The sequence below is a fragment of the Gordionus sp. m RMFG-2023 genome, chromosome 2 (genome assembly GCF_954871325.1).
Source record: "Gordionus sp. m RMFG-2023 chromosome 2, tfGorSpeb1-WG-v2, whole genome shotgun sequence".
In the NCBI taxonomy this organism is placed as follows: domain Eukaryota; kingdom Metazoa; phylum Nematomorpha; class Gordioida; order Chordodea; family Parachordodidae; genus Gordionus; species Gordionus sp. m RMFG-2023.
The window spans coordinates 54805846-54832175 of record NC_088776.1 but is presented as its reverse complement, the minus strand read 5'-3'; the positions used below and the strand labels follow the sequence as shown (position 1 = coordinate 54832175).

At 28.6% G+C, this 26330-nt stretch overlaps 2 protein-coding genes across 2 annotated transcripts; both read right to left on the bottom strand.

The window, feature by feature from the left end:
* Nucleotides 1-787: 787 nt before the first annotated feature.
* Nucleotides 788-2230, bottom strand: LOC135924471 (putative uncharacterized protein DDB_G0271606). The gene has a single exon (XM_065459527.1). The coding sequence runs from the start codon at nt 2222-2224 to the stop codon at nt 788-790; it is 1437 nt and encodes a 478-aa protein (XP_065315599.1). The 5' UTR covers nt 2225-2230.
* A 4211-nt stretch (nt 2231-6441) lies between these two features.
* On the bottom strand, nt 6442-25167 carry LOC135924587 (N-alpha-acetyltransferase 16, NatA auxiliary subunit-like). The gene is made up of 22 exons (XM_065459659.1): nt 25036-25167; nt 24908-24992; nt 24758-24862; nt 24577-24665; nt 24328-24396; nt 23877-24011; nt 20853-21000; nt 19808-19939; nt 18232-18333; nt 17288-17394; nt 16877-16940; nt 14447-14622; nt 14051-14203; nt 13410-13538; nt 11781-11981; nt 11189-11364; nt 10739-10937; nt 9945-10053; nt 9138-9405; nt 8724-8890; nt 8010-8167; nt 6442-7016 (listed from the first exon to the last, which is right to left on the bottom strand). Exons 1-22 carry the CDS (start codon nt 25102-25104, stop codon nt 6831-6833), a joined length of 3027 nt encoding a protein of 1008 aa, XP_065315731.1. The 5' UTR covers nt 25105-25167; the 3' UTR covers nt 6442-6830.
* Nucleotides 25168-26330: the final 1163 nt, after the last annotated feature.

Sequence of the window (26330 nt, the reverse complement as noted above, 5' to 3'; positions counted from 1 at the left end):
AAATAATCGCTCCTAAGAAGGGCGCATAATTCATCCAGGTTAAGATTCAGGAAATCGTCTGCCGTCATATTAGCCCTGGTAGCCTGTGAGGGCTGTGGTTTATACGGTACTACCATACTGGAGAATTGTGGCATGAAAGGAGTCGGGGGCGGGACATAAGTCATCAGTGATGGGGGTGGAGGATTATAAATTGGCATCGGTGGGGGAACATAAGTTGGCATAGGTGGTGGAACATAAGTTGGCATAGGAGGGGGAACATAGGTTGGCATTGGTGGGGGAACATAAGTTGGCATCGGTGGGGGTGGTGGCGGAACATACATTGGCATTGGTGGGAGTGGCGGCTGAACATAAGGTGGCATCTGTGGTGGTGCCGGCTATATTTTTAAACCAATAATATTTAATCCAGTATGTCATGGATATAAAATAGTAATCTATAAAATTTTAAAAAATGGATCTTATTTATTATTAGATTATTCATTATAAACCATTTTATCCAGCTTGTTTATTCGATGATGCAAATTATTTAATTTTAACCGATTCCATTAGAGGAACTTGGTAATTTGGATAGATTTAAAGTATATATATATTTAGCATGTTATTCAACATACACTACCTTATAGATTTGTTGAATTTGAGGCATTATGCTTGAAAATTGATTCATTTGATTCACTGGCACTAGGCAGGTGCTGCAACTAGAAATTTATTTTAAAAAATTAATTCATCATTATCTTTTTTAAATGTTTATTTGTTTTAGTTCTCATTATATTATATTTTTTATATATTAAACTCACAGGTTGCTTTGTAACGGCATTTTCTCGTACGTACCAAGTCCAATAGATGGTTTAGTATACCCTTCTACGGGAAAATTTATCATATCTCTAATCTCTTTATCAACTTTTTGGTCCACAAATTTTTGAAAATGAGGCATCATAGATGGCTTTCTTTGCTGTAGCTGTTGTTGCCTTTGTAGGTCTTGCTCAAGCTGTCTTTGTCGTTCCAGATCCCTTTGTCTCTCCAGATCCCTTTGCTGCCGTTCCCTCTCCCTTTGCAATTGATCTTGCAGCTGTTGCTGCTCTTGTTGCCTCCTTAGATTTTCTTGTTGTTGCTGCTCTTGTTGCCTCCGTAGATTTTCTTGTCGTTGAAGTTCTTGTTGCTGTTGTTGTCTTTGTCGCTCCATATCCCTTTGCCGCTGATCTTGTTGCTGTTGTAGCTCTTGTTGCCGCCTTAAATTTTCTTGCCGTTGCATTTCTTGTTGCAGCGCTAACTGTCTTTGCCGTTCTAGCTCTCTTTGCCTTTCCAGTTCCCTTTGTTGTTGATCTTGTTGTTGCTGCGCTAGTTGCATCGCTTGTTGTAGTCCTAACTGTCTTTGCCGTTCTAGCTCTCTTTGCCGCTCCATCTCCCTTTGTTGTTCAAGTTGCTGCGCTTGCAACCCTAACTGTCTTTGCCGCTCCATCTCCCTTTGTTGTTGTTCAAGTTGCTGCGCTTGCATCCCTAACTGTCTTTGCCGCTCCATCTCCCTTTGTTGTTGTTCAAGTTGCTGCGCTTGCATCCCTAACTGTCTTTGCCGCTCCATCTCCCTTTGTTGTTCAAGTTGCTGCGCTTGCAACCCTAACTGTCTTTGCCGTTCTAGCTCTCTTTGCCGCTCCATCTCCCTTTGTTGTTGTTCAAGTTGCTGCGCTTGCATCCCTAACTGTCTTTGCCGTTCTAGCTCTCTTTGCCGCTCCATCTCCCTTTGTTGTTGTTGTTCAAGTTGCTGCGCTTGCATCCCTAACTGTCTTTGCCGTTCTAGCTCTCTTTGACGCTCCATCTCCCTTTGCCGTTGATCTTGTTGTAACTGCTCTTGCTGCCGCCGTAGATTGTCTTGTCGCTGTAGATCTTGTTGACGCTGTTGATCTTGTAGTTGTTGTTCTTGTTGCCTTTGTAAATCTCGTTGCCGTTGTGACTCTTGTTGCTGCTGTTGTTGCTTTAGTTGTTGCTGACGTTGCAATTCCTGCTGATCCTGTTGCTGTACTTGTTTATTAAAGTCTCCAAGTAAAGCTAACAATCCTATGATCATAAACTCGTTAGCGATCTTATTGATTTCTTTCATGAAATCGAAAGTTGCGCCACTGAAAGGTACATTGCCCGTGTACATATACTCCAATACTTTGAGAAAGACCTGACGAGTGATGTACTCGTATTGAGCCGTTCTCAAATCATAGTTAGACAATTCGGGGTCTCTCATATACGTATCGCATAATGTTCTGCTTTGAGCTGCAACCACCAATTTATGGACCGGAAATTGACCGCATGGCAAAGTTATCACCATGTCGGCACATTTTACACGCCCGCCACACCATAAGGCATCCGCTACGAAAGTTGCGAGTCTATGGCGGTGATCTTCTCTAATTTATTTAATATTGTATAAGAATCATTTGTAAGAAATTGAAATATAACACACATCTTGTATGATTATAAAAAAATAAGAACTATTTACGTCATCTTCCTAGAATAGAATCACTCTATAAAGTTTATTCCAAAATTAAACAGGGTGAGCGTAGAAAATCGAATTATCTTTCAATATTCTTATATAACTAAATAATCTTAAAAAACGCATTAAATTTTGTAAAAAAAAAATTGATCAATGATTTTAAATCCTAAACATTAAATTACAAATATGATACAAAAATAAAACGTCATTAATTTTGCTTAAATTATAATTGAAACTCGATTTTTAAATATATTTATTTTAAAATTTGTTGTAACTCATTTTTCTTAATTTAGCTCATGATTTTCTTTCAAAAAACATTAACTTCCAATATTTTTGTGGGTTAGCTCATATTTAATGTTCTCATTTATGAGTTATATTACAATAAGTAATATACACTTTGTTATTTTTATATCTATAATTGATAACCTGCTCCTATTTTAGTTTTTGTCTTTTTTCCTTAATCTTCCTTTTCAATACAGATATTCTACATTTTTCGCCCTATATGTTATAATCTATATTATCCATCGTAATGTGAGGATATCTATACAAGTGTTTTCTAACATATGTTCACGTTGATCTTACTTCGGGTGCGAGGTTCGAATTTGTAAAAGACCCAAGCCTAACTGAAGGAAACTTAATATAATTTTTTATTATAAAAAACATTTATTAGCCCTACTCATATAAATAATATCATAAAACAGTTGAATGTCTCTAATGAAGTTAACTGAAATAAGTGTCAGTTAACTGCTGACAAAGTCTCGGATGCTATTTTCAACTCTGTTAAATATTCATTGGCTAATGTGCCTATATCTTCGGTATTTTCATTATAATTTCTTTATAAAATTCCGAGTCGATTAAAATCGGAACTTTACCTAAACCAGTGGCATAAGGAAAGGGTTAGGATAAGTTCCAAGAAATATTATAAGAGAAAATTATGTGTTTTCATAATTTTTCTAACTTAATATCTAAAAAGGGGAGAAAATCTATGGGAAATATGATAGATATCAAATTTAATCTCTATTGATTTAAAATTGATAAAATTCCTCCTTATTTTCTTTTTATATTTATAAAATCATCGGCACATTTAATTTTGTTAATAATAGTTTATTTTAAAAAAAGTTGAGAGACGTTTCCAAAAGTCGCTCCACTTTGAATTTGCCTTTAGGAACCTCGATCTTGGAAATGACCCTTCCCAAATGGGCAAAGTTTGAGCATTTTCAATTGTAGAAACGGTATTAATATTATTGAAGGTTATTTATTTCCTATGAATTCTTATCAAAATATTAGAATACGTCGTAAATTATCCTTAAAAAAAACCCCCTTATTCCTGAATGTTATTGTCATCACTTAGTCACTATGGCCGTTTATTAAGAAGTCAGTTTAAACTTTGACCTAAGTTCGAATCCAAAAAAGGAAAGGTTTATTTCTAAAGCTAAGCTATAGTTATTTTGGCACGACGGGATATGATATATAGAGTTTCGGAAGCAAGCGCATGATTTGATGATTTGGTCTATGTTATACATAAAAATGGGTCTTATTCTATTTTAATAAAATTTGGTAGTTGTGTAGTAAATTATTATATGATGACCAACGCCATAAATTATTAACTTCTTTCACTATTACCTATCAATCAATGGCTCAACCTTAGAGTTTGAAATAAAAAAATAAATCTTTTGTAATCGTTTTCATCACCTTAACTAATCTATCTTAAGTCTACTTAAATACTTTTTCATGCTACCGTTATTAAATTAAAAAGTATCAAATCTACAGCCAGATACATCAAGTAAAAGTATAAAAGTTATTTTTTTTTATAGCGATAATATTTTATATATTATGGAATTTAATTTAATGTTGTATAATGCTTAGGTCACTATACTGTCTATCAAAAGGATAAAATATTCTAATTCCGCATAATTGTATTGGTTGCTTTATAATTAGCGCTTTCAAAAATTTGGCAACTTCTGGCGCTTGAGGTTACATCTTAATAAGGAATTCAGATTCATATCAAATTTTGAAAATGTATTCTAGTCAAATGCATGGTTTCGAACCGATCGGAGAGACATACGGGTTTTTTAAATAATTTTCTTAACCCAAACCGTATCGCCATTATCTTGAATTATAAAACTCCTTGTATCCCTAGAAAAGTGTCACCCCTAGAATAAAAAATAAAATTAGCTTATTATCTTTCTACGAACAAAAAAAGCGAAATAAGTGAATTTTCTATATAAATATTTGTGAGGCGTAATATAAAATGAATCACCTGACACTGCGGAACACATTGTTGTAGTCTATTCTGGCCTTTTTCTGTTACTTTTATGATTAGCAACAATTCTTTAGTTTCCCTAAAATTAGTTATTATTTTTATTGCACTTTGGTAACTTTTATTCAGCGTCTGCAACAGCGGAGGGGAGGGGGGGGGGGGGCTAGGTTATAATTATTTAGATGTCATCTATTATATTTTTGAATGATTTATAGACAATATATTGATATAATAATTTAATTATAGACCTATCATAATATAAAATTGCTAAATATAGACCATACATAGTCATTATTTTTCAAATAAAACTCTGAATAATTTCCTGCTTAATATAATTTAATGAGATTAGCTATTGGCTAACTCATATTCCCCCAAACAATATGTTATAATAATGGATTATTTGGAAATGAAGGGGGTTTTTAATTTAATTCATGCCCTAAGTAATAACACTTTTACATTCAAAATTTTTTGATAGATAGTTATAGGGTATTGATAATTTAAGTCATTCTATTTAAAATATAAAAATGGATTAACCATTATAATTAAAAACGTGTAACTAACAAAATCTAGGAAATTGTAGAATGCGGCGAAAATTTTTTAGAGAGGTAAGTATAGGTATTTGAGGGGGAAGGAGGCTTGCATGCAGTCAATATCCTGTCATGAAGACGATGCTTATATATAATGTTATTAAAATTTTAGATCTCATTTTTCCTTTGTCTCCAAATTAAAATAGTATCAGATTCAATCTTTCTCTCTCCAATTACATTAATTTAATAAATATCATTAATATATTATAGGGATATGTATAAATAATTCATTATTATAAAAATCAACCTTTAAAAAACTATATATTTTTTTTTCTTTCCAATAAATTTTACGAAAAATATTTGAAAAAAATTATATATAATTAATTCAAAATAATTCCCAATTTTTAAAGATCTTTAAAAAAAACTTTAATTGTTTTTATCTCTAAAAAACAGTGTTTAAAACAAATTTTAATTATATCAGATTACTATCTATTTTTTCTTCATAAACTTATGGATGTTTTTTTGTATTCTTAACCGCTAATTCACGATAACTACGAATGCAGGGACTAAGATTTCAACTATAATTGGTCTAATTATGTAAATTACGCAGCGTAAAATTTCGCATCGATTGAGCGAATCGTGTTTATTATGAATGCAAACTTCGATTTTAAAAAGGATAAAAATTTTATTTTATACATAAATTTCCGTTTTTATTTTTTAATATTTTCGTCAAATAAATTTTTATCTTAATTTATATTTAAGACAACTAGGATTAATTAATTTAATCGAATAACAAAATTTAAATACTTTCTTTTATGCGAAAATTAAATATATTTTTTTATAAATTAGTTCCAGTTTTATTATAAACCAGTTCCGGTTATTGAATTGGGTTTCCTCTATTTGTCAAAAAAATAAATAAAGAGGGAAGGAAGAAATCGACATCTTACCTAAGATTTTAGTAAAAATAGAAACTATGAGACAATATAATGTCTATCAAATAAAGTTAAAAGCGTTTCCAAGTTTTAATGTAAATTTTCATTAAATTTCAAACATTTAAATAAACATGGAAAAGTTATATCACTCCAAATATGCCTTATCCTAATTTTTATATTTATAATTTTGTAGCGCCAATTTAAATTTTTACAAGTAAATTTTTGTATGTCATAATTTCTAGCAAGATAAAATCAAACGAAATCAATTTATTTTTCATTTACACACAACACACATAAAAAAAATAATAATAAAATTACAGAATATAAAATAACTTCTAAAAAAACACGCAAAATTATTTATTTAATGTTAGATAGATAAGGAATGGGAAATTTTGATAATAAGAAATATAATTAAGTCAATTGTTGCGCGCATATTCTAATTTTACAAATATATTGCTTATTTTGTTTGACAATCAACACAAAACTTGACTTTTTTAAAAATGTAACGAATATGTCCTTCGCCAACTCATCATAAATCGTATATAAAAATTTGACTGTGTTTTATTTTTAGACGTGGGATTTTTTATATGACTATGGTAATTTTGTAGTGGAAGAGTTATAAAAAAAAATAAAAATAATATTTATATGTCGTGATGAATATGTCGAAACGGGACGTAAGGTAATATTAGGTCTATGTCTATCAGCGGATACATAGAACAACGTAAATGACTAATAAATTCTTGGACAAGTCCCTCTGTTGAGGAGTTATCGGTATTTCCTGATTTCGTGTTTATATCCATCATAAAATAGAGAGCCGAAAAACATTTCTTAAAAAGTAATAAAACAAAGAATAATAAAATATATATATATACTTTATATCAGAGACCTGCAGGCCCGGCCCGGGCACCAGGGCCGGAATTATTATATTCGTCAATTAGATATGGTTATAATGATTATATATAGTTATGATTAATATAATGTTTGGTGTTAACACTAGATAACACTCATAGTATCTATTACATAATAAAATTATAGTTTTCCTGCCATGGAATAAATACGCAAAGGATTATATACATTATTATATAATATATAATATATGTTATATTTTTTATTAATTAAAACATTTTTATAAATACATTGTATATTCTCAAAATATTATATTTACATAAATTTTTTATAGTATCAATTTGTAATATACTAAATATCTGTTTAGAATTAAAAATATGTTGTTAAACGGCTCGTTTTGAGCCGATTTTTAAAAAGGGCTAACTCAGTTTTTTATCCACAAAAATATTATGCAAGCCTGAAAATTTTGCTCATAGAAGGAGCAAAGGTCTAGACATATAGTATCGAAATTTCGAGGCTTAGTTAATAATTTTCTGGCTAAAATATTGAGTTAGCCGTTTTTAAAAATCGGCTCAAAACGAGCCGTTTAACAACACTAGCGAATATACTTGCTTATTAAATGATAATACTTGCCGAAAAATATGATAAAATACGAAATAATGAATTTTTTGTATATACCAGGTCGAATATAATTTTTAAAAATTCCAGGCCGGGCCCCCAAAAATTTTTTTTAAAATATTCGGGCCGAGCCAGGCCTAAAATTTTTAAACCCGGGCCGGGCCGTAAAAAATTTTTGAAGAAAAAATTCGAGCCGGGCCAGGCAGAAAAAAATTTTTAATATGGGCCGGGCCGTACAAATGGTACCTGTACAGGTCTCTGCTTTATATAAAAGAATTAAAAGGTGATGAGATGATAGTGATAAATATTTATTTTTAAAAAAAAAATTTTTTTGAATAAAAACGTTAATCGATTACTCTTAAGAAGCTTTTGTAGTCGAATGTCGAAGTGAGCTGGTGGCTTTTAAAACGAGACAAGCACAACATGAGGATATTAATGGACCTTTTATAAACCAACTTTGTGTCTTGGATAGGGGAACCATTTTTTTCGTTTAAATAAACCATCATTCTAACGCCTATATATATTTTTTTTGTAAAAAAAAACGTATAAAAAAAATAAATCAGTTATGATTACTGAGTTTAAAATTTTGGTTCCTATTTTAAATCGCAAACAAAAATCATTAAAAATTGGAAATCTTGTAGTATTGCTAAATGGATCGATTTGGATTGATTTTTAAATGTCTAAACATTTGTATATGAGAAAAATCTAGTAATATATTTTCCTGAATCGGCTAAAATCGAATAGTTTAACAACACTAAAATCTTGCTTATATATCTCTGAGAAAATTTTTAAAGCAATATCGAAAATAATATTAATAGATGCAATGGAAAAAATGGGGTAAATGGGATAAATATTATAAAGATTCTCAAATTAGAATCTTTAAAATGATTATTTCCTCCATTTAAAATGATTTTTATTTTGAAAAAAGAAATGTAAATACAAGTGTTTACCTCTCTAGCATCTATTAATATTAATTTCAATATCGCTTTAAAAATTTCCAGGATATATAAGCGATATTTCCCTTTTTAGCAATTTAGAATCTATTCTAAATTTATTAAAGGTTTTATAACCAGTTAGGAGGTAAGAAAACTCCCCGCAATAAAATTGATTATCACGTGACATGTCGCTAATCATTTCGCTGTGCATTCGAACAAATTTATTGACTGAATTGGCCAGTGCCTCAGGATTTGAAAATAATTCGTTCCATGAAATTTCGTTTAAATCTTCGGCAGCAATACTAAAAAAAAAATTTTTGTTTTAATTATACTAATTTGATATTTGTATGGCAAGTTATTTCGATGATTGGAGATACCATGTCAATTTTTTCTCAGAAATATGGTTTCTTTATAAAGAGAAAGTGGGAGAAGGATGGGGGGGGGGGGGTGGTAAATCAAATTTACTTATGATTTTAGGTAACTCGAGAATCATTTGCTAAGAACAGTGCTTACGATATTTTAAGGAAGTTATAACTGAAAGGAAAAGACCTTAAGGCATATTTAGTTAAGAGATCGATTTGTTTTTCCAGGAGAATTTCCTTGATATCCGAAGGAATATTGGGAATGAATGAAGATCCATCTCGTTCGGAGCACCACATGAAATGCATAAATTTGACCCAACATTCGTAGAACAGTAAATTATTTTGTAGGCTATCAGCGTTGCACAAATTTTTGCTCGGCGAAAAGGAGTTAGTTGATTCGATGTCCAAGATCCTCCTCATATTTATCAAGGCTCTCAATACGAGAAATAATTTTTCTAATACATAAATTTTTTTTTTAAAAAATTGAAAAGTAAGCATTAATATTTTTTATTGTACACGATTTCGTAATGCAAAGCAAAACATAATACATGGACTATACTCCAAATCCAGTCTCGGCCAGTACTGGGTCGAACGGGCTTGGGTATAATTTTATTTTGGGTTCGGGCGGGCAAATAATTTTTTTAATTTTCGGATCGGACTTTTGGGGGCAAATAAAAAAACTTCATTCAGGATCGGGCCGGCTTGAAAAATTGCCCCGATGCAGATCACTAATATGAACTATCGCGTATTAAATATTTCATTCGTTCATTTAGCGCGTTCATCCAACATTAGTGCATATCTGGGGTTGTCCCTGAAAAATTTTAAGAAGCAATTTTTATAAGTCACACCTAAATTTAGAAAGATGCGACATTAAATAATTAGAATAAAACTATATTTGTTTCGAGTGAGCAAAAAATAAAATATAACGAAAGAGGAGATAGCTATTGTAATAAACTAGAATGTTGTTTAAGAAATTTAATAATGTTTTACTTACTTTTCCTGATATAAATGTTAAAAGAGAGACAATGTGTCTTAAAATTGTCGAAGAAATTGAGTGATAATGGCGTCAAAAATTTTATGGCCTGCTCCAATGGATTCGAAGTCTTTTAATATTTAATAGTGAAAGGAATAAAATAAAATGAAATCTGATATTTATGAACTAACACCATAGGGTCAAAAAAGGGGGTTTAATATTCAAAAAAATGGTTTCCATTTTGTTTTTAAATTTCATAAAAAAATTCCTTATTAGCAATAGTAATCAACTATTTTAATTTGTAGAACGTTTTTTAAATAGTTGATATTCGTTTTCTGTGTATTTTTATTGAATGGGGGGGGGGGGGGGTGTTAATTAACTAAAACACTATAATAACCATTAACATTAGATAATCGTAATGTTAATATATATGAAATTTTAAAACTAGGCTTATTTAAAATCAGCTGTTTTCCATTTTGATTACGTGTCCTAACCAATTGAAACATTATAATAACGATTAACATTACAATTTGAAATCAGCTGTTTGCCATTTTTATTATGCTTAATAATAATATAATAGGTATACATGATTTCTAATTCATTTTTTTACAGCTCTCAAATGTTTTATAAATAATATATTTTTTAGACAAAACAAAAAGTTATTTTAATCGTGAAACCATTTGCCTACTTATATAATTACTTATCTCAAAGACATTAAACAAGGCAAACAGCTGATCGCGGTTAGCCGCATTATTAAATGGCATCGATTGTCAATTTATAATGTATTTTTGTTTTTAATAAACATCTTTACATACCCCAATAAAATCCTTCGGTTCCAAGGAATTGGAATCACCGTCATCGTTATTCCCTGATCTTTGATCCGAATTCGACTTTTGCTTGAGTTGAGCTTTCCTTTCCTTATTCCTCAACTTTTTAATATCGGCGCTGCTTAATTTATCTGAACCAACCATTTGTGCATCATTGGGTTCTAAGTGCCCATTCATTAATTTCGAACTGATATTAATGGTATACAAAAAAAAAATTTACACTTTTTTTTTTGGTATCTTTCACATGCCGCTCCCCCTCTTATTTAATCGTAAGGTTAAAAGTTTCAAAATCAAGGACTGTTTTTAAAAATGTCTTTTTTAATGGACAATTTATTTCAACTAGTCTTGAGACCTTTAAATAGTGATGCCGCCCTCCTCTCTCATAGATCATATTTCTAACTTTCATTTATGCATATTATTAATGAGTGCTATTTATACTTATTAGATTCATCCACATTACTCTGAGTATTGGATATTTTATCGTTGTCCTGGTCAGTATTCGTTACAATATTTTGGGCTAAATATTCCATTTCTTTTTCCTTAGCCACACGATCCAATACAAGGCTGTCCAACTTTTTCACCAGTCCGGGATCATCGTATAGTTTAATATATATCTACATTTGATTTAAAACAATTTTTTTGTTCAAACCCTCAAACAAATAGACTGGATAATATATGGAGGTTAGGTTTCGATTTAATTTATACTTTTCCCTTAACTTGATTTATAAACATAGGCGATTTACTTCTCATTTTTTTCAGCATAAAAATGCATTAAATAATTATGGGTAATAAAAAAAAACTTAATTTTGTTGTATCTCAAAAACAAAACAAAAAAAAATCCAATTTCTCGAATATTCAAAAATTAACAAATTTTTATTAGTGTGTAAAAAAAATTTTTTTTAAATAACCTCGTATAAACAATTGGTTTTTCAATGATTGATTTAGATATAAAAAAAAATTACAAACAAAAATTCTAATCAAATTATTTCTCCCCAGCCCTGACTATTAATATTTTTGGCTGGAATTTTACCTCGATAGCGCATTGGGCCGTTTCCATGAAGTAATGATTCCCTCCGACTCTTTTGTCTTGGCCGCCATATGATGGCAATTCCTCCTGAGGTTTTTTGAGGTTGAAGCTGGATATGAGCGTTTGGACGTAGGACACGAGCGTCATTTTGCGAGGGCAGTACGTGTGGAAATCGTATTGGTCTTCTAGCATGTCTTGAAAATGCTTGATAGTTTAAAAATGTAGCCATAAAATTTAAAAGAAAAAATAAACACCTTACAGGAACTTTGGGTAGATTGATGAAATGGTAAACAGTTCACGTTAAGAGAAGAAATATATCATCATTTTATAAACAAAAAACGGTTAGCTGCAATAGCTAAATTTAATTTCTCTTTAGATGTCGACAGTAAAGCTTACAATAGCTACGCGTTTCAGATTTTAGCTAAATAATATTATATGAGCATCGATATTTGGCAAATAGATGTCCAAGAATTTCAACCATCTATGGGCAAAATCTTTAGGCTTACATGTGATGTTATTAAGGTTATAATCTTAATCGGGATGTTTTTTTTAAATCTACCTATTGCCATAAAAACAAGAACTATATCGGAGTTGCCCGCCAATACATTTTTTCCGATTTGGGTCGATTTTTAAAAAACGGTACGGATTAAGATTTTAGCAAAAAAAATATTGTAAGCCTCAAGATTTTGCTCATTGATGGTAGAAAGGTTTGGACCTCTATTTGCCCTAAAATCTCGAGGCGTAATATTCATTTGGCCAAAATCATGATCAAGTAGTTTTAAAAAAATCGACCCAAATCGAGCTGCCGATTTTCAGATTTTTTTTTTAGAAATATTAGTCATCGGCAAATATTATAAAATTCACGGAATAGATCCGATAAAATGGAGTCTTAATTTGATTTTAAATTTATTAATATTCAAGAAAATATATTATTATATAATATTATGAACATTCTTTATATAATTGAAGTGATAATTTAACAAAAATCTAACTTAATAATTGAAAATTAGTTGATCTACATCGGAAATTTTCTAAAATTATTTTTGTCATAGCCTGTAGCAAAATTATTTTTAAAAAATAGGCCCTGATCAAACCAAAGCCAATTGGAGCCCGAAAGGAGGGCAGGGATATGCTATGCGAGATCTTTATTAAAATTATTTATTTTAAAATTTAATAAATAATTTTTAAAAAAAAATTAAAAATTAATATTATTGATCATGAATAGAGTAAATGTACTAATTTTTATCAATATTTATATACTTTTTATATTGATAAATATAACATAATAAATTCGCATAGATAAAAAGTTAATTAAAATTTGATAATAATATATCTCTTAAGTGACCTACGTTATGATATAATAAAAATATATTAAATATGTATAACGAACAAAATCAGGTTAATAATATCTGGTCGGTAATTGGCCGGTATCAATTTTATATTGGCAAATCTTATCTGACCAGCCTTCAAAGAGTGATGTATACCAGGAAAGAAAAATATTAAACCAGCTGTTTTTAAAATCCATTAAATCGTTGATTTTATCATTTTTTTAAAATAAAATATAGAAAAAATCATCAAGGAAATGTGGTTAACTTCTTTTGTAATCTATTATTAAAAATAATAACCAATTACTTTATAAATTTGGTGACATTTTTTGAGCGCTTGGCCATAATCGGACATGATCTTATATGAGGAAGCACACGCGAGTAAATACCACATGCATTGCATTTCGTTCAGATCTTCACTAGGTATCGTGTTTTCCTTGTTTACATAAATAAACATAAATTTGTTTTTTTAAAGCATCACCTATTAAAGGCGTTTCAATGTAATAACAGGTCGAGTCTTGTAATAATTTATTTAAAAATTTGAACCTAGTTTTAACGAATAGAAGAAGAAGAAAATTACAAGACGCATCCTATAACTATTTAGTAGATTAATTTATCCTCATTAACTACCAAATATATGGCGAAAAAATTACGACTATACCCTCCTCATATTGAAGTATTATTTTATATTTAATTCCCTCTCACTCACATAACCTATCCGTTTTTATAAAAAAAATTTAAATATGTGGGAAATGCTGTCTTCCATATTTGGATTGAAAAAATCGTGGCAATTTATTTAAAATAAATCATCTCCATTTTGTTTTTCGCTAATAGTCCTTTTTCAAAAACAAACATTAAATGAGCGTTTTACCAATTCGTTATTATAATACTTTTTTTATGAATTATGATTGAAAAAAAAAGAGTGAACTCTATTTTTATATATTTTACTTTAGTAAACTTGGATAGAATCTCGTTGGCTTGGTTGACAAGGTTGGCTTGCAGGGAGTACTTAGCGTAGAGACAGTTCAAATAGCGATCGGCGGTGTCGAATGATTGGCATTCTCTCATAACTCTTAACCCCTCTATTATGTTACCGTTGTTCTGGAAAGTTGGTTCATTTACGAAATACAATAATTTTAAATCATAAATCAACACACGATTAACTCTGTTTATCAATTAATAAAAAAAATTATATAATCAAAAAGGTAACGCGTTACCTCATTCATTCATCTGCTAAAAAAAATATCATAATTCTTAACTCAATTGGCACATTTGCCAGGTGAAGTAATTTCCCCCACCCTCCCCTTACTATGTAAAATACTATAAATGGGAAAAATGATTAACTTTGTAAATTTTGGCTTTCGTGGTGTAGGCGTCTACGAAGGTGGGCGTGTGATTTATTGTTCGATTGAGGCAGTCGAGAGCTTCAGTAAAATGACCCAGTTTGCTGCAATGCCGAGATTTCAATACGAGAGCCCATAGAAGAGTTGTAGGGGACTCTACGTTCGTTTGGGATAAATCTGTTCTAACGTATTCACATTTTAAAAGATTACAATTTCGAAAATATTGTTGTGAAGCCCAATTTGAGTCGATTTTTTAAATACGGTTCTTCGACTAAGATTTTAGTCAAAATAATATTATTTAAGTATCGAAGTATGGAAAATAGATGTCACCTATGAGCAAAATCTCTATGCCTATATAATATTATTTTAACTAAAATCTTAATAAGGCTTTAAAAAAATTATATTTTCAAAGGAATAAATATGTAGTAAAAAACATTTAAAAAAAATATATATTAAAATGTTGCTCCATTTCTAAAAATTCATAAATTATTGCGTATAAGGAAAAGGTCATTATTCCCCCTTTTCGTCATTCATATTTGATTCAAATTTTCTAATTGAATTAGTAGCTGTACGCAAGCCTGAGATTTTGCTAAGAGATGTTCAAACCATTCTTGCATCTGAGCATGATCACCAGGGCTTACGTATTTGTTTTAGCTAAAATATTGGGTTAGCCGTTTTTAAAAATCGAGGGGTTTAATAACACTAGATTGAATAACGAACAATTTTTTTTTCAACCTTCGTTAAAATTAATTACCCCATCATTCTTTCTACATTTTTTTAAAAAATATTTTCTAACCTATCTATTTGAAGTCATCTATTTTTTATTTTCTAATAAAAAAAAAAAGGAAGTCCATTTTTATCCTTTTTTTTATACCATTGCAAAAAAAAATAAATAAACTTTACAGACCTGCCCTTTGGTCCAGGATTTTAATTTTGATAATTTGTCTAGGTTTTTTTAAAAAATTAAGCTTGACCCTGTGCGTTTCTACCAATGACATATAATATACCTAGACTGACGATTCATTCATTAAAATGAATAATAAAGCGTCGTTAAAAGCAAATCAGCTGGACCCACCATTTTGGTAACCTATAATAATTATTTTCATGTTAAAAACTATTGTATATTTTCTAATTTTTTGAAATTAAAACATTTAATTCTTTAATAAAGCTTGCATCAGATATACGAATAAATTAGGCTCTCGTTTAAAATTATAATAATAATTACTGTTACCAAGATGTCGTCCCCAGCTGATTTGCATTGATGTACAATTTTAATAAATGAATCGTCTGTCTAGGTATATTATATGTCATTGGTTTCTACCTAATTACACTGAAGGCCACCACAATCATAATGGGATCCGGATCCAAAACGAACTAATTAGTTATATTCGAATCGAATTATTCTAATAATTTGAATCGAATATTCAAGAATAAATATGTTTTTTTTTATCTTTTATCATTACATTTCTGTCGTTAACCCATCAAACTAAATTGGTAATGTAGGGTTGTTAAAAAGCCCCGATTTTTAAAAATAACCCTATTAAGATTTTAGTCAAAATAATATTATATAAGACTGGAGATTTCGCTCCTAGATGGCAGGAAGGTTTGTGCTACCATTTGTCAGATTTCGAGTAGTTTTATTATAAGATACCCGAGTTGGGTCGATTTTAAAAACCACCCGATTAAGATTTTAAGCCAAAATAATATCATGCATGCCTTGAGATTTGGAAAATCTCCTATCTATGAGTAAAATCTCCAGACTTATAATTTTATTTTGGCTAAAATCTTAATCGGGCCATTTTTAAAAAAATCGACACGAATAAGTTTTAACAACCCTAGGTTGTGATTAACAAGATATACGTAAATTCCTTGTAAAAGACTTTTCTGAGTTTTAACTAATTTGCTGTCCCAAATCTCATGTCTTATAAAAGAATAAACAGTAAGAAAAATTGAACCTGATCACATGTTCTATATTTTCAGGTTACTACAATACTTTTTCCTATTTGTCGATATATTTTCGTATGAATTATTTTACAATAATCGAATTATTGCATACGAATACGAATATAATGTATTTGTTCGCTTCTCATTCGTTTATGAATAAGGCTTATTATTTGAATGTGGCCTAAATAGTATTTTTAATTTTACTTAATACTTAAATGTAGGTCCACGACCCGGATCCACAGGGAGCTTACGTCAATTATGCAAGACCCCATCCTCGCATAATCATACCGGTTTTCTTTTATAAGAATGCCAAGAAATATCGACCCAAATAAATAAAAATAATTACGCTACCATGGGTTGCTTAAAAACCCTTAACTTTTGGTTGTCGATTAGAGTAAAATATAATAATATTTCGAGAAAAAAAATGATTATTCAGTGAATTTATAATTAATTTGGAAAATAGTAATATTTATGGTCTCCTTGTGACCTAATTTATTATGGGCCTCGAGATTACGTACGTATCCGTTTATTAATTCGTCCATTATATCCACCTGGTTTAAATGATAAATATATCATAATATTAAAAAAATAGATAAAATGATTTAAAATATTTTCGAAGAAATCGGAAAAGGTTTTTATAACTTGAAAGTTTTTAATGGAATCTAACTAAGAAAAAAAATATATGAAATGCTAGACTTCAAACCCACCCAGGGGCCGAGATATACGCCACAAACTAGGAAAAAAAAGTTTCAAATTTATAAAAAAAAATATAACACAATTTAATTTGGAAAAAAAATCTTAGGGGGTAAAGCCAAAACTCTCGTTGATTTGTGGCAGATCTGGCAGAGCTTATTGTAAAGTTCAATATAAAAATATTTTTAAAAAAATGGAAATAAACTTTATTCTGATCCGTGTAAAGAGTTTTTATCAATTTAAATAAGGAAGGAATTCCTTTCCTCAAATTCTTTTGCAAAAATTTATCGACGAGTTCTTTAAATTGTTGATCTTTGGTTGTAAATAAATGTAAATTGAATAATCATTTTTTATTCGCAATTGTGATCTATATAAAAAAAATATTAATATCCCCTAATAAAAATCAGGATTCTGGACCCTACAAAATATTTTCGAGGTCATGGTATTGATCCAAGTTCAAATTTTTTTTTAAAAAAATGTGATTCAGTTCAGATGGGCCATTCAAATGGGTTCTGTCAAGATTCGGCTTAGGCTGTATCCAAAACCACGAAAAATTAAATACAAAAAACATTGGAAATTTTAATGAAAATAAATAAAGAAACTGTTATAAGTATGTAAAAAAAACAATTTCAAAAATTTAACCTACGATTCCGTTAAAATTTTTAAATTAGCGAAAGTTTTGAAACTTTTGGAATTTTTTTAAAACATTTTAGGACACAGCCTTAATTAAAAATTAGTCAAACTGTCGGTCGAATAGAATGAGATATATAAGTATTTTTTAAAAAGTTATTTTAACTACATATAAAAGAATTTGAATAATGGGTATTCAAATAATTAGGAAAATCTAGTAACAAAGCATTAGGAATAAAACCAAAAATAAATAAGTTTGCAAAGATAACGTAATATTTTTTATCATAAAATGACTAAAATTCTTAAACCCGATCCGGATTTGGGTAGGTTCAGTTTTACAAATCCAAATATTATCGGGTCCCTGTTTGTCATGGGTTTTGGAGAAAAAATATGGTATCAAACATGGGTCCAGAGATCCTAGCAGAGACAGGAAATTTTAGGCTAAAATGGATCGTTTATAAAAAAAATATTCAATACATTCAATTTTATATTATTATATATTTTTTTTAGTATGCTAACGAGATGTAAATTGCAATGGAATAGTCTGCGGCAAGAGAGCGGAAGGATTAATTTGTAGAGCTTTTTCGTATATGTGCATTTTGTCTTGCGTGCTCAATTCGCCTGTCATTTAAAACATAATATAATATTATTCACATGTTTCCAGGAATTCAAACATAACCAAAAAATCTAATTCGGTAGTCATTTCGTGATCACAAACCAAACCGGATATTAAAAAAGAGGATTATTTATAATGCATATTATAAGATATATCTAGATTTGGCAGCTATAACCTAATGCATAAAAGTCTTAGAAATAAACAAAACGGTTGATTTTGTAGATTCTACTTTACGTGTGGATTTGATGGATATTTATTTTGAATTATGGTTTCTATCAATACCTCTTTCTAGTATTGTTAGATAAATATTTTACCCAGAAAAATATCGCGCCAAGATTTTGTTCAAGGATGACAAAAGGTTTAATATCTATTAGCGAAATCTCTAGGCTTAGAGACAATATATTTCTGGTTAAAATATTGGGTTAGCCGTTATTAAAAATCGCATCAAATTAATTGAGACGTTTAACATCACTACCTCTTTCTCCCATCCCCCTTTTTATTCTACGACTTATTCCGAATATCATGCCAATTGCCAAAGAATTTACGCATTAAGTAATCAGCTGTAGAGTTCCAGATACTGCACAACTAAAATTAATTTCATATCGAGAAGAAGAAAAAGAAGTAATACCCAGTTCATATCCAGTATCTCATTGCAGAGCAAATGCTAATTAAATGCCTGAGTGGGGGGGGGTACTTGCAATGGGAGTGATTGTATCGGAGTACCCTCTCCCCCACAGTTCCCTCTTATAAGTACGTAGTAACTTCTTTTTTTTTAAATTATGAAATAGATTATAGCAAAAATTTTTTAAAAAAAAATTCCATTCCAAAATGAATGAAATAAAATATATTCTTGCATTCAACATTTAAAAATAAAATAGACATTCCAACTTCATTAGTTCATTATTAAAGAATAAAATTAAAAAAGTTTTTCTTCCTTGGAATGTTTTTTTTTACCTCGCACTTACTTTCCATATGAAATTAAAATAATGTATAAAAATGTCAATCAATTATAAGAGTTATATAAATCAATGTCTTTGTCATTGTATAAAGGAAAGGATGATAAATGGGTTGATCATGTTAGGGAAAAAAAATATTAATCTTTTAATTTTGACGTAAGTGTTAACATTCAAAAGATATTACACATGTTTGGAATAACACCATGCAATTTTAAAATGTATAATATAGTTTTTCCAAAACTAATCTCAAACTTAAAGAGTATTAAAACTCAATCCAAGAAGAAGAAGAAGAACTACCTAATAATAGTGGATAGTCAGTAGTAGAGAGGGAGGGGGTAAATACAAATGTTGCTATTTCTATAGGAGGGGGGAAAATATTTTCCAGAGGATTGGATTAGTATGGGTATAAGATCCATTGATTAGATAATATTAGTCTTCTCCTCAATCATGATTAATAAGATAAAGTGTAAAGAAAAAAAATAAAAACGAAACAATTTTTGAATAATTCAAAAACAAAACTTACTTTGTCCTAATTTGATACGTAAGCCATTTTCGATACCTTGGTAATAGGATAAATTTTCTTGATTTCGAGTCACAAGATTCCAATACACCAGGATGCCTTCTTCCGGTTTGTTCAATTTACATAATAAATCCGCTTTTTTTTAAAAAAAATTTTTAATTATATATTTTGTCACAAATAAGGTAGGTGTCAGTAAGTAAGGATAAAGGGATGCTTAGTAGCCCTAATTTGCGTAGTATTTTTTTAAAAAAAAATCTTGAGCAACCCTTGGTGGCCGGAGCTAGTGACGCCATTGTCACAAATATATTTACTGATGAATAGTGAGTAAAAAATAAATTGGAGGAAAAAAATAAGAAGTATACAATTCAGATCTAATCCAAAACACGTGATTTTTTCGTGACCTGGCCGAATTTTAAAAAATTCTGTGTCCGAGCCCTATCTCAGTACAGATTTTTTTTGTTCCAGAACAACCCGAGTCTGATTGAAAAAAAAATTGGAATTTGAGATTAAATATTGTGTTAATTCACATATTGTCACCTTAAATAGAAGTAACTCAATAACATAAATGAATAAGTGAAATGCGTAGTGTTGTTAAACCACCTAACTTTAGTCAACGATAAAACAGCGTAGCCATGTTTTTATTCAGAAATATTCTAATCAATCTTCAAGTTTAGACTCAACTTAGATGCTTAATTTGATTTTTTAGGCTAAAAGCTTAACTAAGCTACAATAGAGATGGTCAAAGTTAAGTAATTTAACAACACTAGAAATGCGTTAAGTGAAAAAATGGATGATTCTGATTGACATTTTGATGATTATTGGGGATCAGTCCAGCCCGAATTCGAGGAAAGTCATAATTGTCCGAGCCTTCGGGCAACCTGTACAAGGCTCTAGGTACACCATGCCCTGGCATGTCCAACCCATTTTAAAAACTTATAAAATCATAAATTATATATATATAAATTTATATATTTTATCTTAAAATCTGGAGGAAATATTTACAAAAAAATCAAAATTTGATAAAAAAAATTAATTTTTTTTACAAAACCTTTTGTTTCAAGGATATAAAACTTGTCACATATCAGATTTTCTTTGAGTGTCAAATGCTGTAAGGCATCTTGATATTTGCCAGCTTGAACCATCACGAAATTTTGGTATTTTAAAAGTTCTGAATTCTCGTATTGTACACTGGTTATCTGAATTTTCAGCAACATGGATTACCAAATAATTTTAGTATACTCAAATATATTTTTTTAATTGTAATAGTAAATTTAATTTATTTTAATAAATGTAACTTACAAATCGGAAACTTATTTTAAAAAAGTAATAAATTTAAGTGCGACATTGAAATAACCTAATTATAAATGTGTATACAGAATTGGCACGAGATTGGCAGTAAATTCTTTATACATGCACATAACATATTGGAACATCGATATAACATTACAAATAGGCCATTTCAATATCGGTAAAAAATCGTAAATAAATTCCATGTCAGGTAAGCCCCGTCCATTATCGCCCCACCCAGCCCTCGTGGATAACAATTTTAAATGGTTTACATAAGAAATTAGGTTAACTCACATTTATACAACAAATGTTATTGTTATTTTCCTTTTCTTCTAATTTTAAGATGTATTTTTTTTTCATTTTTTATTTTTTGTTGTTTAGATAATTAAAATTTGGTTGAAAATTCAGCTTACTTTGTTTAGTGACCATATAAGCCACATTTGTCATAATATAGTATGCATGAATTCAGATACTCAATATTGAGTAGGGTTGGCTAATAAAACCCATTTTTATTTTAAATCAATATTTTTAATGCAATTTATTTGCTGAATTCGATTATAACCTTGACTTAGATTAGTCCAAAATTATTTTTTTTAAAAGAAAATTACTAAGTTGCACAAAAATTAAATCACTTTTTAAAATAATTGTTAATTGTATTATTCTACTCTTAAAATATATAGAAATCATTTAAAATATTCTAAATTTTAAACCTAAACTAATATTAAACTTACCATTTTTTTTTAATTTTTTTTGGTCATTCCATGATAAATCGACTGAAATAAGAGTGATTTCGGACCACCATTTTTTAAAATAGATGAAACTTGGCACAAAGGTAAAATAGATTGTATATTTTATATAAATCAAAATTTTAATGCTCTAGCTCTATTGTATCTCGAGTTATCAAAGTTCGGTGAGAGCCTTTTCCTCTTTTACCGAATCTCAAATTACTCAAAATTTTTTTGTATAAAGTAACAAATTATATATTATTTTGTAACCCTCGATATTCCTTTAAGAAAATGCAAAAATTATTTTTAAAAATATCTTCTGTGACCTAATTTGAGACTTTGAAACTCACTAAATATGTTTATTTTCAATATATTTAAATATTTAAGTTAAAATATTAATGGAGAAAATAAGAAATTTTACTGTTATTCTATATTTAGGAATAAATAAATCAATTATAGAGAGCGCTATTTTTAAAGAAAATTATAACGTATTTTATATATAAAAATATGCATTTTAAATAACCATTAATATTTCTAGAAAATTGTTATATCCGCTAGAAATTTTTAAAAATATACATTTTTTTATACCTCAATAAAAAGATAATCTATTATAATTATCTTTAATCTTTATAGATAGCGCCCTTTATAATTATTATTTTTATTCCTAAAATTTATAAAAATTAAATAAAATTTAAATTCATATTTTATCAATTAATATTTTTACTTAATATATATTAGTAATAAACATATTTGATGGGTTTTATCGTTTCAAACGCCCTTTATAAGTAAATTTCTTCCTAAAATTATAAAAAAAAACTAAATAAAATTTAAATTCTTATTTTCCCCATTTATATTTTTGTCAATAAACATATTTTATAAGTTTCACCGTTTTAAATGGGGCACTTTTCAAAATATTTTTTTGTTTTACTGGAAACACAATGACACTGGAGATATTTTTCAATTAATTTTTGCATATTCTTAAGGAGAATTTTAAGGGCTACATAATGATATATAATTCGTTAATTTAGACCAAAAATATTATGAGATTAGTTATAAGAGAGAGGCGATCATTGAACTTTGAGGACCCATAACTAAGGATATATTTGAGCTAGGGCATTATAATTTGGATTTGTATAAAATATGCAATCTATTTAACCTTCATATCAAGTTTCATCCATTTTTAAAATGTTTCACTGGATGATTTGTCATGGAGTTACCCTTTTTAAATATGTTTAAAATTATAAATTAATATAGATATAATTTCATCTTTCTTATAATTTCAAATCACCATAATATTTTGTAATAAACAATTGATTTATCTTCAGAAAAAAAAGGTTAATAAAAATATAATTTAAAAGGTAAGTTTTAATATAGGATGAAGGGTTCTAAACATGTTTGATTATGCGGACACCAAAAATTTGATACATAATTAATATTCTTTAAATTTAAGAGAATTATACATGTTATCTTATTTTAAATTGAGCTATGCATGAGGACAACCAAATAGGAAATACAATAAAATTGTAAACTGCCATATTTTATTAATTTTTTTAATTTGGGTTAAACACTTTATTTGAATCTGAGACTTTCACAATCGTTCTAGAAAGTATTGAATGACTTTCTTTTGTACTAACTGATATAGACTAATTTGTTTAAAAAAAACAATATGATCGAATTTTTATTTGATAATATATCGAATTAGCTCATGAATTATCAATATGTAGTTATTCGACAAACAGGTTTCCTGAAGCATTAACTCTATACTTGTAAATAATATTATACTGAGGTAAAAAATTGATATATTAATCTCAAATCTATTCAAGTACCTCTATAATTAAAATATAAATTTTTATTAGAATCGTGATTTAAATTCAAAAAATCCAGAATTTTGCCAACCCTAATATTGAGTGAATGAATTCAGATTAGATAATATATTTAACTCCTTTCAAAAAATATGTTATCGTAATTCTATAAATCAGAGAGAACCATTATGAAAATGAAAAGTCTATGTAATCATTTTGTAAACTGGGAGAGATAATAATTCATAAGATTGCAAGTACATTTTGGGTATTGACAAATTCCGATAAAATTTTCAGGCACATTTCATAATTAGATGAAAAATTTTCTGCCAGAGCCAAGTGGATCCAAGAGGTTTGCTGAGTAGGTCTTAATTTCAATAGTTTGTATCTAGTTTCCTATTTTTTACAATTCATTTATGTAAATATAAATACGAAATCAAATTAATATGAGAGGTAACTTAAATACTTTTGCTATAAAAATTATTATAATCCTAAATTTGCATTAATTTCATTAAAAGGAATATAAAAATATATCTTGCTTAATCAATTTTTTCTTTCTTCAATGATTGTAAACTAATTTAGTTATTTTAAATATTTGGGAAATAAATTCTATATAGATAATCTTGTTTAAATATATATTATATAAAACCTAAAATTATATTAAATAGCTTTATTATTTCTCAATATATAATAAAAATTAAATATTTCTTACCCTGAATCCTTCTATGTCCCTTATGTGGATTTGAATTTTAGATAGATCTTTTAAAATCTGTACTTGTTCCTAATTGTGCAAAATATTATGAAATACATATATATATTCTTCTGGTTTAATATTACTAATTAAGTTTATCTATTCTCTTATATATAATATGATGCTTTTTGTTATTCAAATTCTCTTTGAAAAAAAAATAATGCAAATGTGAAAAAAAATGTATTCAGTTATTTAATAACTTAAACAAACTTGATCAATCCGAAGAGCATTTCTATAACATTTAATAGCCTCTTCATATTTTTTGTCAAATAATTGTAACATGCCATAAACATGCCAACCTTGATTTAAAATATTGTAATAGATTCAAGCTAAGGAAATATTTTCATTAAAATTGTGTATAATTTGATAAAATTAAATTAAAAAAGGATACACACATAACTCTTAAGGTCATTTTTAAGACCTCTATGAACATTTTGTAAAGCTTCCTCTTTTTTTCCTAAACAATTAAGCAAAAGACCTTTCATTGCTAGGGTTTCTATAATTATTTTAAAATATTTAAACAAATCGTTCTACTTTATACCCCCATGCTCAGTGTATTTAGGATTTGATAATATACTTCTGGCAAATTTTAACCCATTTTTATATTGTTTTTGTTCATAACATTTCTAAATATAAAATTATTTAAATTTCAATATGTAAAATATATACCACAACTCTTTTGAATAAAGATTGTTCCTTAGACGGCAAAGTTGTGTTATTTTGAACTTGCAATGACATAATATTTTAAAAGAGCCTTCACAAAAATGATATTTAAGTGAAAAAAAAGATTCCTGATCACACTCTACGAAAATGTGTATGACAGGTCTATTTCATTATTGAAGTTTTTTTAGTTGCTTATGCTATTTATGGAACTAAAGTAGATTATATTATATATTCTTAGGGTGGTAACTAAAAAATTATGGAAATAGATTGGGGTAGGGTTTAGCAATACTTATTTTGGATTTAACATTTTCAAATACAAATGAATAAATTTAGTTTAAAAGATTTTTTTATTGTGCAAATAAATTAAAATTACTAAATACATGCTTCATTAAGTTATTGTATAAAATAACGGAAGATTTAGAATAACTCTTTATCTAAATATATTTAATTTTCTGAATCACACCTCATAAAATAGGAAAATATTTTATTCATCCTTCATCAAATCAAGGAGAAAAATTTGAATCCATGTCATTCTTCTTGAACATTTTTTTATATAGACCATAGAGGACAGAAAAATGCACATTGATCTGAAGTATGAGTTAAAAAAATTTCGCCCAATAATTTCGACTTTATTTATACCACTGACTGAAATTCTGTGATTCATTATCAATTAACTATTCACATTATCTGGACATAAGCGCTCCCGTTTGTCGACATTGCTGTTCACTCCCCGTTGTGTGAAAGTGGGATGTGAATTGAGAGCAAAAAGAGGGAAAAAGGACGAAATAAAAAAAAAGATATGAAAGAAGAATACTAATAAAATATGATAAGCGTTTATACTTAACGACTTGACGGTCATAGATTTTTAACACATTCGCATTTTAGCCACATTGGCCTCCAAATGTCAACATCGGTATTTATAAAAATTTAACTTTTAAAAATATTATATCATAAATATTTCTATAGCATTTCATATATTATATCTTTCCCAGCATTGTTAAAGGAAATGAATTTAAAATTTTATAATATCTAAGAAAAATTACCCTTATAGGCTGAATATAAAAACCTGTTCGCCTATTTTTTTATCTTTATTTGTAATTTATATTGTTGTAAGATGAGGCTTTCATACTGTATTTTCGAAAGCATACTTTGTCGATTTCGGAAAAACAGTAGAAGAGAGTAAAAACCGACGTAATATGTAATATATTTTATTTTAAGAAAAAGACTTGAAAATATTAATTTCTATAAAATTGAAAGTGTCGATGCGAAAAGAAGCGAATTTTCAAAAATGATTAAATGTA